Raw genomic sequence first — 17,851 nt, forward strand, 5'->3', positions numbered from 1 at the left:
CATGTTAACATCTGAGCAAGATTTTTATTGAGTCTCAAGCAGAAACGTACACGTTAATCCCTTATTGCTCTTCGCCGTTCTGCATCGCTCTCATCTATAAACCATCATATCAACTTTTCCTTCTTTCTTTATTCCAGTAAAACAAAATCAATGGGCGAGCTGCGGCAGTTGCTTCACATTGTGTGATCAAGGGAAAGTGGCCCATTTGTCACTGAAACGTGTCTCCTCCCATGTTATTTCTGCTAATCCTAACTACAAACCTCCCTCAGATTTCCCTCAGCATCCTCCCCTCTTCTAAAACACCCTGATCGTAAAGATATCCGTACGGTTTCATCTGTGGTTTTATGGCTAAAAGCTTAAGGTTCTAGCTGTTGTGTGAACAGCTACGTGGTCGCTCTTCATCAAAAATATTAAATCAACAGCGAATCAAAGTTAGTTCCTTGAATACACACACACATACATTTATTATTTAACTAATATTACCATTATTGTTCATGGTTATATCAACGTGGTTGTGGAGACACAGTTAAACGTAGGAGTTATTGCCTTTATATTATTTTTGCATGACGAGAAAATGTGATAAATGGATCAATAAGTGGGTTTGGATACATATTCACACAACAAACTGTGCAGACAAATGGCATGCAAGACACAGGAGGTACGCCGAGGAAGAGAACACTGTACAATATGAACATCCATGTGGGAGTGTGCCTGGAAGACAGACAACTTTTACAGAGAACGTGGGACTGTGCAAAGTTTCACAGGAATCTCAGACATGTTTCAACACATAACCAAAACTTTAGAAGCACAGGACAACAAATGACGTTTAGTTTTCTCTAAATATGGCTTATCAAGTGTTTTTATAGCGATAGAATAGATTTTGTGTGATAATTCTGCCTCCCTGTGAGGCGCGTGATGTATTTATGTACAAATTGAGTTGACCATAGTGGTTACGTGGTTTTTTCTGAGCTGCAGGAATGCTGTGCAGCTAACACAGAGGAGAGAAAGAGAAGTTTCAAACTTCTCGGAATAGAAGGATAAACCATCGAATGTTCATCTTTGGCCCTCTGCGTGTTGTTAGCGTCAAACATACAGCTGGAGTCAAGGTAGCATTCACCTGGCTGATCTTGAGTCAGTTTGGTCTGATGGCTCACACTGTTGGTTCATCTTATTTTTTTCTCAGCTAGAAAAACTTTGATTTGGCCCAAAACTTAAACACCTCACTGAGTTCTAACGCCCCCCCCCCCCCCCCCCCCCCCCCATGTACTAAGGTTACACTTTATTTAAAAAACAACAAAAGCCTGATTCGAGCCAGCCTAGTGAATGCAGCCCATAAACTCCGCTACATAATGTTAGCTTCAGCTACTTCTTCAGCATGTCTTGCAGTGGGCCTGGCAGGTATTTCATCACTGTGTCCATGATGCTTTCCTCCTCTTCCTCATCGCCACATCCGGCCGGCACGGCCTTCTTGGGTCGGGTCAAGCTGCCCTCCGCAGGCTGCTCTGCAGCAGCTGCTGCCTCGGCTTCAGCCTCTTCGCGCTTTTTCAACCCATACTGGAGGTCAAACACAGAAGCAGAAGTGTAAAAGACGATGTTTTATAAATGGGCATCAAAATGTTCTGTTTCTACTCTTATTTGGCTTCAGAAGAAGAGTTGTTTCTCGTTTGGGCTGTTGGGTCTAATAAGTTAAACGCTGACGGACAAAAGGGTCAAATTTAAGTTAAATGACTCAAATCTAACGAGTCATGATGATGCAGCTTCATAAACTACAGAAGCTCTCCAGCAGGAATGATTTGGTTAATTCCCCGTAGACTCAGGAAAAATTGGAAGTCAACACAAACACTTCCAAAGGGTGGCCCGGGGGGGGGGGGGGGGGGGGCACTCTGTTGGCCCTCACCGGGGTAGAGGATCCCCTAGCCCCCTTAAAAAAATAACATTTGTCTTCTTTAATCAAGTCATGTTAAAGCCAATAAATGCATTTATTTGAAATTGGTTTAATAATTTATTTAAGAAATAAAAATTTAAATAAACATACATGTCACTGAGGCTCACTATTAAAAAGTACAAATCCTAATAGATTTTGCACGTGTTTTGTTGAAACAGCAACAGGAAGTTAAAGGGATACAAGACAGTTTTGTCTTGCTTTTAGCACCCCCTAGTGCCCGCTAGTAAAATAGAAAGTAAAACTCCTCTCCTCGCTGTGTGTTCGTTCTTTTTAACACCTTAATCTAACTGCTGAAATGTCTTCTCAGCCCCCATTACAGGGGTGATTCATTACTAAATCAAATAAATCAGCTGTGTTCATGACCTAAAACATGCACTTGGGCTCAAGCCACAGATGAAAACACTCCAGCACGGGCATGTCAGCTCCACTTTACCAAGTCCAACAGGGACGAGACCGGCACTCTGAAGTTGCAGGTGCGGTATTCTGGCCACACTGGGCAGTGGGGTCTGAGTGACAGTTCATTATACCTTCTAACACAATAAAATTGGAAACAATAACTGTGAAACCTGTTTGAAAATTTGTCTTTTCTGAAATGTTTGTGTAATGGTCACATGTGAATTTTAAATGTGTTGGATGCATGGGCCTTTGCTTTTGTAGAAGATAAAGGAGCGTGGGAATTCAGCGGCCACATCTGGCCCTAACTTGGTTTTCAGGGGGCGCAACTACCTGTATGGCCCCGCCCCAAAACAAGTAGTAAGATGGTATATCTGGTTTAAATGCCATTCATAAACTATATTTTCACCATATCTAACACAATAAAGCAAACTACAGTGAAGGACTAAAACTTCTTTATAACCCACTCCTGGAAAGTGTTTTTTTTTTCCTTCTGTTCCCTCCAGAAGTTAGGAGACGAGCTCTGATTCACAGCTCTCCTGTCAGATTTGTCTTTAAGCCGCAGCGACACTCTGCAAACACAGCAGGACTGCAGGTTTCTGGAGAAGGCAACTCTGACAATAAACCGACACCAAGTGGAGCTGAGCCAAAACAGAACTTTAAAGCTACTGCTGATTCAGATGGAACTTTTGTTTAAAGAACAACACAGAAAAATTAGCGCTGAGCTGCAGAACTCACAAGCATCCTCAGCTTTGTGTTTAACAGGAGTTATGTGTTTAAATCAGTCGTCTGTTTGGTGCTTCTGTGTAAAAATTGCAGTTTTTACTCTCACTTCTGAGCAGCTTCCTGATTCTCCACTGATCTATTTTAAACCGGAAGTTATAAATAACACAAAAGCAAAAAAATGAAAAGTAAAAATAATCACGCAAGTTCTGAGGTGGCTCTCTGATGATCCAGTCCAACATCATACCTTGTCCCTGATGCCTTGTCTCATACTTTCTCTCTCAGCCTCCATCTTGGCATATTTGGCCTTCCTCTCCTCTTCCTGCTGCCTCAGCGCCTCCTGTCGCTCCTCCTCCTTCTTGGCTGCGTCAGGGTCTTCCTCCTTCTCCTCCCCACCCAGCATCTTGCCAACATCAGGGGGGCCTCCTGAGAGAGACAGGTGCAACAATGGCTCCAGCTGGTGATTTAGGTTTAAAAACACAGATTTAGAATTTCAGGAAGTTGTTCATGACCTTCTCAGTGGCTTAGTGGTATGAGTGTCCCTCGGGACCGGGAGATCGGGGATTAAATATGGTCGGGTCAAACCAAAAACTTTAAGAATGAGACCCAATGCCTTCTGCTTGACACTCGGCTTTAAGGGGTTGGATTGGGGGGTCAAACTACCAAATAGATCCCGAGCAGCCACTGCTGCAGCTCACTGCTCCCCATGGGGATGGGTCAAATGCAGAGATGTAATTTCACCAGTAAGTGATGATGACTAATGGGACTTTAACTTTAATGTGTAGAAATAATGAGAAAGGTTTTATTGCACTCAAGGAAATCTAACTCAGAATTTAAAGGCTATAGTCAGCTCAAATTATGTATGACAACAATATGATAATTAGACAAATTTTATCACTTTAATGCAATACAAATCCAGTTACATAGAAAGCAGTCACTTAAAGGGGAACTAAGCAGTTTAGGCTTGTTTTTAGCACCCCCTAGTGTCCATTTGTAGAACATAAACCAAAACTCTACCCCTCGCTGTGCGTTCGTCTTTTTAACACCTTAATCTAACAGCTGAAATGTCTCCCATGCCTCCCACTGTGTCTACAGGAGTGGTGCCTTACTAAATTAAATAAATCAGCTGTGTTCATTATCTAAAACATGCAGGAAACGTGCTTGAACCAGACTGCGGCGCCAGACATGTCAGTCAGAGCGCCCGCCAGTCTAAAGTTGCAAGTGGAATATTCTGGCCTCAGGGGGTGAAAGGGGCTGGGTGGCCTTGCATTAACACTGTAAAGTGTCATTTTAGCTACATAGCTCAAATATATGATTTGAAAATGTATAAAGTTGCAAAGTATCCCTTTAAAAACCTTTGTAATTTTCAGAAATAAAATTTGAAATATGACATTTGTATTTTCAGTACAGTGATCCCTCGTTTATCGCGGTAGATGTGTTCCAGACCTGGCCGCGATAGGTGAAAATCCGCGAAGTAGGGACTCCCAGCATGCCCCTCGCGGGGATTCCCTCCACGTTGCACCTACGTCACAAACCGCGGCTATAAACGGAAGTCGCCTTTCCAGCTCACCACTCACTCATCGTTTCTTCAGATTCATGATCAGAGTTTCCAACCTACCGATCAATCCAACGAACTATCAGCTCATAGTAAGTTATCTTACTTACTTCTGGAAAGCCCGGCATTTCCGTGTCACTTCGTTGACGCTCGAACGCTCGGGGGTTTCCTAGATCAGCCGGCGTTTCACCGACGCTATCACTTCCGCGTCTGTGAAACCACGCTCCCTATTGAATTATCGTATGATCACATTCTCTTTTTGTGGGTAAAACTCAAGAAAAAAATTTTTTTTTACTTGTTTTTTTAGTTTTATTACAAAAAGTGCATTTTATGATGAAATTGATGAAAAAAAAACAAGAATTTCTTGATATTTCGCATAGAAAAATACCGCGAATCAGTGAAAAATACCGCGAATCTGCGAATTCCCCCTGAAAAATGCTCCAAAGAAAAAATCCGCGAAGCAGCGAATCCGCGATGAACGAACCGCGAAGTGGCGAGGGATTACTGTAGATAAAACCAGGCTCAATGTGCAGACTTTTAGATATATTAAACATTTCAACCATATTTTCAACTCTTTACTTTTGCTGAAAAACCACAGAAAACCAAAAGAGTCTCTGAAGCTCCATGATGAAAATGCAAAAAAAAAAAAAAAAAAAAAATAATAATAATAAATACACTTCAGAAATTATTACCCTTGTTTTTGTTATTATAATCATTTAGAGGGACTCGATCTCCCTGCAGCATTTTCATCTGCTGCTCCAAGGCTGTGGAACACCCTCCCTGTCCACCTGAGGGCCCCACAAGCTGTTGACACTTTTAAACAGAACCTTAAAAGCCATCTTTTTTTTAGAAAAGCTTATTGCTAAATGTACTTTTGTGTTATTTTATTCTAGTTATCTTTCTGGACTCCGATAATTTTATAGCACTTTGAGATAAATATAAAGTGTTTTATAAATGAAATTTATTATTATTATTATTATTACAATAACAGAATCAAAATTATTTTATATATTCACATTAGACTGCTTGCCAGGCTGTGTTTTTGTGCCCTTGGGGACAAAACTTCATTGTGTTTTTCTACCCAAACTAAAAACAAACTGTTGGAATTAAAAACAAAATAATTAAAAACTAAATGAAACTGGTTAATCTGTCACTGAACGTTTTCTTGAAAATTTCAATAAAACCAAATCTGAGAGGAAAGTCTGAAAAGTTCCATCAATAAGAAAAAAGAGAAAGGGAGAACGTAGAAAACTAACGAAACCAGCAATTAGGGGACCTGGGGGGTGGGGAGAGCTTCGAACTATTTTGTCCAATTAACTGCACGGAGTCCAGCAGATCACCAGGGACTACCCAAAGAGGAGGGGAGGGGAGACGATGCAGAGGTAGGGAGGATGGAAGAGGGGCAGAGGAAGAGAGAACAAGGTAAAGAGTTCTCAGATGCTCTCAGTTCTGATGGAGTTTCGACTCATCAGCACAATTAACCCTTTGATGCATAACAGTCACTACAGTGGACAGGTACTCAAAATAGTTATTTATTTGTTTTTGCTATTAAGCACAGCTGTTGAAGACTTTATTGCATTTGAGCCCCTCCGTTTGGACTTCAGTGAGTCAAGCCACCATATTTCATGCTCAGAATGCACGCTGTCCACTGAGGTGGACATGTAATAAATTATTTGTAAATTATAAAATTTTACAAAAAATATTTGTTGAAATTTGTTTCATTCACACCTAAAGACGAATGAAAAAAATTGTTAAAAAAATCATAGTTGGAGATTTCATAATTCATGCATCAGAGGGTTAAACCAAACTTCAGCAAAACGTGGAAGAAAGATAAAAATCATTAGAGGAGATAAAAAGATTAAATAGATCAAATTCTGATGACATCAAACCGATTGTTTTATGAAAGATCATAAAATAAATAAAATCCAGGAAAAGTTGCAAATACTCAGACTTTATGGATTTATACAAGCAGTCAATCAGAGAAAAGCGTTCTGTTGTGATGGCGGGACGAGGACACCTCAGCATGAAATGATAAATGACCCGCACTTGTATATTTCCCAGAGTAAGGACTCCAAAGCGCTTTACAGTGTATCATTCACCCATTCACACACACATTCACACACTGGTGGGGATGAGCTACGATGTAGCCACAGCTGCCCTGGGGCGCACTGACGGAGGCGAAAGCAGAGCCACACAGCTGATACTTCCTGGAGATCAACCTCCTGAGATAAACCTGCGAGCAGCAAGTGGAGGCATTGTTTCTCCCACAAGTCGGTGGACTCATCTGAACAACCCTGAATAAAACGCATAGCTAGCTCTTTGATAAGAATCTCAAATGCAGCGATGTCGCATTAAAATGCTGCAGAAACTGAACACGGCTCAAACGAGGCTGCATTTACAAAGCAGCATCCAAAAGTGACAGGTTGTCGCGACAGACCTGCTGAGTGAGTGTTTCATCAGCCGAACCAAAGCCGCATCATCCGTAGCGTAATTCAGCACAAGTTTCTGCATCTACTTAGGTTGTTTATTTACATGAAAAAGAAAACGTACCCAAGGAGTAGAATGAAACAAAGCCGAGGTCAACACTTCTGCACACGTGGACATAAAAACATGCTTGGTTCCTTTTTTGTTATTTTCGTTTAAAAGTGACAGTGCACATCAGTCAAATGGAGGATTCTGCCAGATTTAGACCTGCAGGCTAATTATCGAAGGTAGTCTTTGGAAGGTGGAAAAGTTAAGAAAGGAACACACAAAACACATGCTAAACGAAAAGACATGGTTTCAATCATAAATGAATGAGATAAAAGCATAATTAAAACATTTTTGGGAAAATTATTATAACTTTGAATTTAATTAACTCCAAGTGTGACCATTTTCTGTGTGGGATTTTTCAGTCCCGGGTTTGAATTTGTTCAAAGAGAACTTCCAGAATCTCACAAACGTGACCTATCTTCGCTCTAAATTGTGGACAAGCTCAGAAAGCTGCATTTGGGTCTAAAAGTTAAGGATGCCTGTTGTGAATAGCAATGAATACATAGATTTTATCAAACAGTTACAATGAGAAAAGTTACAAAGTGTTTTAAAACAGTTCGTGTCACAAAGATTCAATAGCAGTTTATGCCTCACAGCCTTCATATTGACAAACGAATGGTTATTCCTGCTAATTTGTTGTGAAATTCCAGCTAGAAGTGCTGCAATATCAACAGCTAACTTCTCTGCTCTAAGTAATAGAAATTTATGGTAGAGGAAATGTTTATAAAGTAGCATTTGCTTGAAGTGTTTTTTAAAATTAATTAATTAATTAATTTTTTACATTTTTTAGATTAGAGATGATTCCAGGCAGCAGAAACACATTGAAACTAGCCTCACTTCAGACTAGCCATTAGCTTGTCAATTCAGTCACAACTAATACTCTATTTATCTCAGAAATTGGAGCTCTGAGCTGGGAAAGACATCCCACCAGAGTTAACAGCAAGTTGAAGTAATAGTTTTTTTTAACTTAAAGCTAGAGCTTTAAAATTGATCTCAGTGACTGTTAGATTTATAAACTTGATACGTTTCATACTTGACACAACTCTGCATCTCATGCTGACCAAAAACTGCACTTAGGTGTTGGTGTTCTAGGGCACACTTTTTATTCGTTTATGGCTGTTAGCTGCAACGCTCACAGTTAGCATTTTTTGTTTCATTGTCAACAAAAAGCACAAGAAAAAGATAAAGAAGAGGCTTGCTTTTCTTGTTGGTATCATGGCGGAGCCTGGAAGTAAAAATCAGAGAGTAATTTCTTTGGAGAAGCAAAGAGCTAAAACCAGAGAGAACATCACTGCAGCCACTAGTTTGTGGGAGCTAAAGGAGGCTACAAAATCACAGACTGATGGTGACCTAGCTTTGTTGCTACTGGGCTTGTAAGTAATAATAATTTATTTCAAACAGTGTGAATCTCTTTGCTTCGTGGTTTATTTTAGTATTAGTTGGCTCATGTGAGTGTTACTCGTTTTTAACGCAGTCGTAAATACACTTCCAACCAGTAGGGCGGAGGAGCAGGAATCTACTCATTGTTACTTTAACATAGTCGGAAAAGTCAAAATTCCCATATGATGTGTGTTTTCCTTTTAGGCTCGTGAACCTTTTATTATTTGCAGCTGTATTTATGTGGCATTTATTTTCTATACAACCCAACACTCTACACATGTAACACTGATGCATCCTTACAAGTGTGTCTTAAAATAAACACGTTTCCACAACAGCTAATGTTGACATATGGGGAGTTACCATATTGGATCTTGAAGTCAGAGTAAAAAAATTCTCGGACTTCCTGAGCAGGAGAGTTGACATCGGTGGGCGTTCCAGTAGTTTGTTTTTTTGGAATTTACGAGTTTCCACTACAAATGGAATGCACCATAGTCTGTTTCTCCAAGCGCTGATCATTCACAGAGCTATGTCCACTACTACCAGTAAGATATTTACTATTTTATCAGAAAGTTACTACTAAATATTTTGTTCCTATTTGACATCGTATACAAGTTCTTCTAATGCGAGTTCAAGTTTATGTGCACATAAATTCGTGTATAGCAGCACATTTAGGTGAATACATGTGCTGGACTCTCCAGTTGCTGTATTACATATTGTAGATGGGGGGTTAAGCCTCGATTAAAGTGTTCCTCTTGACTGCTAAAATGCACACTACCCGTGTACGGGGTTAGTATAGGCCCGTTATATAGAAACCACTTCATCTTGATTGCACTGCACAAAACCGTATTTATAAGCTGCTGCTGCTGCATGCAAATTCCTACCAGCAGAGAAAGCGTATTAAGCTTTTTTGAGCTTTCATAGTAGTTCTGAATTCAAATTAAACCAATGTTTATTTGTATCGTCTATAGGCAAAGGGTTTAGGTAATCCGGCACAATGCAAGCAAGATTAAGGATTGGTTTATGAGCCTGAATGTGTCAAATCCACTTATCTATTCAATTCTGAATCTGGAGAAATGATTCACAAATAGTCTCTGTCAAATAAATTTTTGACTGTATGAAATCTGAAAGGAAAAGGGCAATGGGAACCACACATCATCGCGGTTTATCAGCAGATTTAAATAGTCTTTGTTTAAAGGCAGGCTATGCAACTTTTTAATTTTTAAAATCATTTTCTTGAGCCAGTATGTGCTAAAATGACCCTTTGCATGAAGTGTCACTCAGACCCCCCACTGCCCTCTGTGGCCAGAATGCCAGACTTGCAACTTCAGAGTGCCGGTCCAGTCCCTGTTGGACTTAGTAAGGTGGAGCTGACATGTCTGGCACCGCAGTCTGCTTCCAGCACGTTTCCTGCATATTTTAGATCATTAACACAGCTGCTTTGTTTGATGCAGCGATGAATCACTCCTGTGGAAGCTAATGAACGCTGAGGAGACATTTCCGCAGGTTGAAGTGTTAAAGGGAGAGTAACACCATGGGTGGAGACTTATTTCAACCAGACTTCCTGTTAGAAAAATAATTCGAAAAAAGGCGTTGCCTGGAGGACTGAGAGAACGGCACTGAGGCAATGATTGACAGCACCCCCCCAACGCTTCTCTGATTTCTACCTTGTCTTTCCGAACTTTTCATTCGTGATCATTATATGCTCGTTTACTGAATTTAAAATTTACACACTGACACACTCTGGAGCTGAAGGTGAAAAACAAGGTTACAAACTGTGTGTGTGTGTGTGTGTGTGTGTGTGTGTGTGTGTGTGTGTGTGTGTGTGTGTGTGTGTGTGTGTGTGTGTGTGTGTGTGTGTGTGTGTGTGTGTGTGTGTGTGTGTGTGTGTGTGTGTGTGTGTGTGTGTGTGTGTGTGTGTGTGTGTGAGAGCTGTAGTCCTTTCCACCAATCAAGTGATGGAGCCCAGACAGCTCGACCAATCACATCTAAGGGCTGCTAAACGTGATTATCTATACTTTGAGGAGAGAAGGTGAGTAAAAGTTCAATCAAAGACTGAATATGTAAAAATGTAATAAAAAGCTATGTTTAAATAAAAAAGACCTCCACAGGGCGTCTAAAGGTGAGCATGATGAAGGTACAGTATATCCTTTAAAAGCTACATTTGAATTAAAAAATAATCAAATCATTATTTTGACGGGCATGACACTGGGTTTGTGTTTACATCTACCAGCCAGCAGAGGGCACCATTACGGTTAGCCAACCAGTCCGCTCAGCACAGCGAGAACGACCCTGCGGAAAACAGCAGACTCAACAAGTCTGAGCCCAGAAGATTTCATTATCCTTCTCAGAAGAGGAGCGACCATAAAAAAAACCCAGAGTGATTTTAGGCGAAGCCTACAATAGACTGACCCTAAAAAATAATAACTCGTGTATCGGCAACGAACCTGGCATCCTGACGACTGGAAACCTTGTTTTAGGGTTGCAACTACAACCTCCACACACTAGATGTCGCTTTGGCATTTGTGTTTAGTATTCAACTTTTTAGTTACTTCCTTTTTAAATTTTACTTCCAGTAACTTCACTTAGATGGGATTAATTATTGCAACAATTTGAAGGAGAACTGTTGAAATAAAATAGATACAGAAACTAATATAAAAGCTCAATAAATGAAACACTGAGCCAAAAAAATCTAGTTTTAATGTAAATAACAGAAAGATGAGTGTTCAACATTTTTACCAAATGAAATGTGACATAAAGTAATTTTATTTTTAATAAGTTATCTCATTAGGCCTGTTTAGTTGATCTGGTAAATATTTTTATACATCTTTTATTTTCTTGACTTTTTATTCTTTTCTCTGTTTAATAATTGAAAAAAAAATTCATTTAAAATTATTTCATAGTTTTCTAATTAGTCCAAACATTATAAATATTTTTATTTACTGTTACATTTTCTTTACATTATTATGTATTTTTGTCTTTAGTGTGTTTCTTTGCATTGATTCAGACCAGGTGTGTTGGTGTGCAGGTGTGGCCCTCGAGGACTGAACAGCTCTGCTCTAAACATTCAAAGCTCTGCAACGTTTCTCACCCACTACTGAAGACCTGCAGTTATTTTTAGACACAGATTATTATTTATAGCAGCAGGATGCACGGGAACGCTGCTTCATCTGTTAAAGTAAGCACTTTTTTTAAGTCCAAACATCATTCATCTTGTCAGTTTAATTAATAAGGGACTATTTTCATGACTTTTGAATTTTTAAACAGATGCAGATATAATAAGCAAATCAATAATTCCAAAGATAGAACTCAAAAAGGGAAAGAACAAGTCATGTATATCATTAATTATTATTATTATTATTATTATTGCATTGCTATTAAAGGATTAAAACCACAATAAATACAAAAATGGCCACCCTTTGATCATTTCAGCTACATTCATCCGTCACTAAGACATGTTTTCTACGTTGAATGAATCCAATTTAGATAATTGATTTATCAGCTGCCTTCCGGAGCTTTTTGCTGATTGGTCCTTGCCTTGGCTACTGCTGCCTGAAGCCTTTGAAGCACATCATCACACTCACTGAAGAGTTCAAACTAATTAGAAGTTTTGAAGAGTTTTAAAAGCGCAGCGTCAGCACAAAAACACTTCAAAGGTTAATTTAAGCAGGAAATGTGGGGTTAGGAGCAAAAAGCTGCATTCAAGGCAGTTTGATGGCTTCAAAACAACAGCGTCACAGATTAAAATGATCTTTCAGTTGTGTTCCCAGGCTGGTCGTTTTGTGGAGGCTCATAAAACACAGTCCCAAGAAAAACAGGAGCTGGGGTTTCTTTCTATGTGAGCGATGTTTAATATTTCCAGGAATTTTTTAACCCTCCCACTGTCCTCATGGGTGTGACCCCGCGAGGAAAGTTGATCATTGAGCAGGATTGATGGTTTATCCCTTGAGGTTCACATGACAGGGATGAGGTGGTGCTCACTCCTCACCCCTGCCACATGGACCCAAGGGATAAACCATCAACCCTGCTCAATGATCAACTTTCCTCGCGGGGTCACACCCATTAGGGCAGTGGGAGGGTTAAAAAAATCGTTACAACATGATCAGTTTAGTTCAAAACGCCTGTTAATGTGATTTCTACGACTCGCTTAAGTGTTTTCTTCCTCTCCTTTTCAGATTTTCCTGTGAGGGAAAAGGCCTGCTTCAGATCAGGTGACACACAGATTTCCTGTTGCAGCAAATCTTCACCCCGCCAGTTGTTGTCTGGCTGAGTATCAAGTTTAGGCCCTGCTGAGTCACTACAGCTCCACATTGTTGTTTTCATCCACGTATTTGTAACTAGAGACACCTCAGAGGATTTCCTAATGCACTGAAAGATTTTCCTCTGTCACAGAGACTCATCCTCACACTCGTTTGCCTTGCAAACTCAGGAAAACACTCTGAGACGGGACGGGCAGATCATGTCCAACAGGAGAAACACGATTCCAGGATGGAGCAACGGAGGATCGGACCATTTCAGATCAAAAATAAGAAATGTAGCCTGTTTATTTGTTTTCTATCTCTCGATGATGCACGCAGTTAACCATAAAGGGTAATATCCAATCAGGTGTTTAGAAGCATTAAAGCTCCTAACATAACCGAGTCCATTCGTCTGAGAGGCACGTGAGACCGTGTGCTCCCCAGATCTTCTCTGACAGACTGAGAACAGCAGATCAATGTCTCACAGCGATTTGTGCACAGCCGGTGTATTTGTGGGTGCCGTATGGTGGAACGGATTTTAGAAACGCTGCCTCGCAGCAGCTAAAAGATCGAATCCCGCCGGTGCAGCCTTTCTGCATGTAGTTAGCATGTTTTCCACATGTGTGCATGCCTCTGGGTACTACGTTTCCTACCACAGACCAAAAACATGCATGTCAGTTTAATTGGCAACCCTAATCTGTCATGTCTCAATGAAAAGCCCACGTCTAATTTGTCCATCTTTGTACTTTTTCTGGCAGCTCTGGTGCCAAGCCCACCCAATAAACAAAGAGCTCTGTGATTGGCAAAAGACAAAATTCTTCAGGCCAATGGTAGACCTGCTGAGGCTACATTATCTCCACGTCTGGGTTCTCCAGAATGAACGACCTGTTTACAAAGATTGAATATTATTCTTCAGGATTTTCTGCTAGAGTGTAGACTCCATGGTTCCACCCATGGACGTAATTTTAGGGGGGGGGACATGTCCCCCCTGTCCAAAGTCAAGTTTTGACCCCTGTACTCGTCACCATCCAAAAACAATATTACGGTATGTTAAATTGACACTGGCTGAGCTCTAGGACCAAGCGGAAAACAACCATTTGTGTTGAAGCCTGTTTCCCATTAGAGCATAAGGTAAAGACCCCCCACCCCACTCGGTGTCCCCCCCACTTCTAAAGTGAAAATTACGTTCATGGTTCCACCAATCACATAAAAGCATCCAGATCCTGAAGCGGCCATGGACCATCACACCACCACCCCCGTGTTTGAATGTTCTGCTTTCTGAAATGCAGTTTTACACCAGCTGTCTCACCAGTCCTCAGAAGACGCATTTATTTAATTTTTGTAAATGGAGGATGACCTTTTGGGTCCACCAATGATGGCATGGTGTCTTTTTTATTATTGAATCCTGAAATGTGATCTCAACCAAGTGAAGGGCTTTAGATGATTTCCGGGCTCATTTATTGTATTTCATTAGAACGGAGCATGATGTGTTGCTGCTATTTGAGATCGTTTAGCTGACTTCATGTTTTCAGACGCGTTCTGTTGAGTATTTTACATTGTTTAGTGGTTCTACAGGCCTGGATGTGGCTGTGAAACTCGACACAAACAACAAACAAGTTTAACAAGGACAGTTAATTTTCACAAAGAACCAGACTTTTCCTCTTTAGACATAAAATCATCATTTGAAAACTGTATCTTTGTCTGGAGGTGAACTTTTTTGATGATTTGAAACATCAAAATGTGACTTCACAAACATTTAGTACAAGCATCCATCTGTGCAGCACGAAATTGTGTATGCACAAGCAAAAACCCGTGAGGTCTACCGTCTGCAGGTGGGGCGCAGCTTGACTTTCTGCGGAGTAAAAAGCAGCATTCCACTCAATGCAGTTGATTTAGGAATTCATAGTGCGGACACCAGGCGCAGCAGCTATGCAGAGCAAGGTGGCGGTTGCGTCTTCTGCATCCCAATGAGGAGACGGTAATGTTCTCTAGCTCCACAGATCTACTGTGACCGGCTAACTGCTTCGTAATCTGGAGAGAAACGGTTCATGAATGTGTCCCAACCACTGGTGCCACTTTCCTGCCGTTCACTCTGAAGCCAAAGCTGAAAGGAAGGTTGAATTGCAGCGCTATAAGCAAGACTAATTAGGAGCTAATAATAGCCGAGATAATATTCAAGAGGATAATACCTGAAGGCTTTAAAGGACAAAAGTCTCATAAAAATGTATGTTAATCTTTGCTCTTAGCCAAGCAGCTCATCTCTGTTTCTCTTTTCTTCTCAGAGTGCCAAAGGTTGAAAGGCACAGCCAGATCTGTCACTGAAGTCGACAGTAAAAGCTTTCTAATTCATGCATTAAGCTCAAGCTGCTGCTTTTGAGTTCTTCAAACTAAATCTGCTGCTGCTGCTTCCCTGTCACGTCTCCACATGTCCTGTTACAACAAAGAAGACAAAATTATGGCCAATTTTCCTTCAATTTTCTCTTATTAGAAGACAAACTTGCAATCATACCCTGCAGTAATTTCAAAAAGGGGAATGTGCAGCTGAGGTGAGGAATTTGGTGCAGGATGGGGCTCAGTTCAGCTTCCTCCCATAGTCACACACACACACACACACACACACACACACACCACTGCTGCTCAGCGTCCCTTTAAATCCTTTACACTGCAGTGCTGTTAAATCAACCTCACGCCAGGCAGACTACTCACCTCCCAGCGCAGCTTTCATTACAAAATTCATGATGAAGCAGTTCTGTGTCCTCCTCCTTCAGCGGCCACGTTATCAGAGATGGACCTGCAGCCGGGGGACAGAACATAGAAGCTGTGGCTGCACGAACTTTAGGGGTGTGAGAGTTTGACGGGATGGGAGATCAGGAGGACAAAGATGTGAGGTTCAAATGAAATGAGAAAGTGGCAAAAAAATAAAAATAAATAAATAAAAACCCACAAAATTCTACTCATCACAGAGCTGTTTTAGCACATTTACACTGGTACTATCAATTAACAAAAACCAACCCAATAAAAGAAAGAGCAAACTGCGTTATGGTTTCTACTCGTTCAGGTACATTACATCTCCTGAGCTGTGTTATGTTGAGCCCTCTGCGCCCTCAATTTACAACCGCACTCCCATCTTAACACTCTCAGGCGCAACATAAGTTTTGATAAAAGGACGAACAACTAAGTCCTTCAGGGGTACTTCTGACTTAAAAAATGTCCATGAAATACGTATGTGGAGTAACCAGGTAGGTGGGTTTTAACGTAGCAAATCTGCAACGCCTGCCTCCAGAGGGTTAAGTGGATTTCTGCTGACACTGCCTGACGTTCCGCAATCTATCCTCATATCCGCAAACGAGAGACAGAGGCAAAAAAAGTCAGGGTCAAACATGAGCTACTGGAGACACAGTTTGTCTCCCTGGTCCACAGAGACCATCACTTCCTGCAACACCAGAGCTAAGCATGCCAACACGTAGAGAGTTTGATTTTTGACGATAGACTGCTTTACCATCACTTGCTTCTGAATTCAGATTTGAATTTACATAAGAAATCATGATTCTGTTCTACTCTGAATTTAAAATTCTGCAGCTATGATGGGCTATGATGACCTTGAATGGATCTAAATTTTCAGTGACATTAAAAAAAACTATTTGAGTTAAAAAATGCATGTAGTCCTTCTGCATTTCACGGCACCCCCTGACTTTGCAGTAAAGGCAAATCCATTTTAAACTCGCTGCACTCATTAACAAATCTCCATTTCATCCCCCGAGTTATTTTCATCCCCCCAAAGTTATTTCTGCTCCAACCAGGCATCTTTAATTAATTTCCTGGTTTCCTTCCACTTCACTTCCATCTGCAGCAGGACCCTCTGACTCTCCTCACACGAACCCCTTCAGTAGTAACTCAATGTTCACGGCGCGTCCCTCCGGCTGTGCACCGCTCTTACTTGATATTCCACAGCAGCATCTGCATCTTTAGGTGAATGCGTGTATAGTAGAGATTTGTTTGAAAGTGAATGAATGCATGAGGATCTTTCACAGAGAAGTGCATAAATCCATTACCGTCCTGTCCCATCCAGCATCCACCCCCTCCTCCCTCCATCCCTTCGCACGTCATTTACCTGGTTCTGATCCTCGTCCGAGTCTTTCCAGGAAACCTGTGCCTGTGTTTTAATCAGCCCGCTCCTTCTCCTTCAGAGAGAAGAAACGAAACAGGAATGAATGAATTTGAAAGAAAGGAAGCTGTTTCTCTTTGTGTGTCACTGCACAGATCTCAGTTTGCAGGCATGCCGCTTGTGTCAGAGTCAGGCTGCAGCGAAGAGGGAGGGAGGAGGAAGAGAAGGAGGTGGAGAGTCTATTCCTGCAGGACGAGGAGAGAGCACGCACAAAGAGAAGGAAAGGGAGGGGGAGTACACTACTGCTACATCATACCGACTCAGTTCAGTTTGGCAACGTGAACGGCAACATTCACAAGAAATATATAAAAGATACCAAACGTAAAGGCTCTATGGCTATTATTTTATTTTCCAAAAGGAATGTCTAAATTACAGAGCTGTTCATTTATCAAATCATAGCTCAATCTTCCATTAGCTGAGGGCTGATTTACTGCCTGAGAAAGGTCTGTTATAAAGACATGCTTCTACGTTTGAAGGATTCTAGAGACAATCAAGGACAGAAAATCATCTTGCAGTGCATGCATGTGTTATGTGATGCGAGTTGCTTTCAAAAGCTAAATAATTAAAGGCTGAGCATTCCTTAATGCACACCATCCACCACCTCTCATGCTAAGGTTGGCATCACTGTTTTACCCAGATCTTTAAAATATAATGTAATGGGTTAGGGTTCATGTAATGAATCTCAGACCTAATGCTGTATTTTAGGATTCTGAGCGTTGGGGTGAATTCAAATAGCTTTCAGGTCAATGTTGAAGAGAAAATCGGGAAAACTGACTCGTCACCTGCCAGTTTTGTGTTTTTGAGGTCAGTGGGCTGCGGAAGACATTTAAAATTGTGCTAATTGTAGATTCCAAAAACTACACAGTGGAAATGCAATTTGTGCAGCAGTTCATGAGGTATTATCAGGACACTTTTGCAAGTCA

General features: G+C 41.0%; 1 protein-coding gene across 2 annotated transcripts; it reads right to left on the reverse strand.

Moving 5' to 3' along the window:
- Positions 1-10: 10 nt before the first annotated feature.
- Positions 11-17,324, reverse strand: cplx2a (complexin 2a). 2 transcript variants are annotated; one of them, XM_015968014.3, is made up of 4 exons: positions 16,875-17,324; positions 15,470-15,554; positions 3,309-3,487; positions 11-1,554 (listed from the first exon to the last, which is right to left on the reverse strand). In XM_015968014.3, exons 2-4 carry the CDS (start codon positions 15,498-15,500, stop codon positions 1,363-1,365), a joined length of 402 nt encoding a protein of 133 aa, XP_015823500.1. In that variant the 5' UTR covers positions 15,501-15,554; positions 16,875-17,324; the 3' UTR covers positions 11-1,362. The 2 variants fall into 2 exon arrangements, with proteins under 2 accessions (XP_015823500.1, XP_015823503.1); XM_015968017.3 differs by lacking the exon at positions 16,875-17,324 and adding an exon at positions 16,701-16,828.
- Positions 17,325-17,851: the final 527 nt, after the last annotated feature.

Source organism: Nothobranchius furzeri, chromosome 4 (assembly GCF_043380555.1).
Source record: "Nothobranchius furzeri strain GRZ-AD chromosome 4, NfurGRZ-RIMD1, whole genome shotgun sequence".
Lineage (NCBI taxonomy): Eukaryota > Metazoa > Chordata > Actinopteri > Cyprinodontiformes > Nothobranchiidae > Nothobranchius > Nothobranchius furzeri.

Bases quoted from the DNA above. Each gene is read 5' to 3' on its own strand.
- cplx2a (XM_015968014.3), bottom strand. From the start codon at position 15,500: ATGAATTTTGTAATGAAAGCTGCGCTGGGAG. The intron at 3,488-15,469 runs GTGAGTAGTCTG...TGTCTCTCTCAG, and splicing joins AATGAAAGCTGCGCTGGGAG to GAGGCCCCCCTGATGTTGGC. The intron at 1,555-3,308 runs GTATGATGTTGG...TTTGACCTCCAG, and splicing joins GACAAGGCATCAGGGACAAG to TATGGGTTGAAAAAGCGCGA.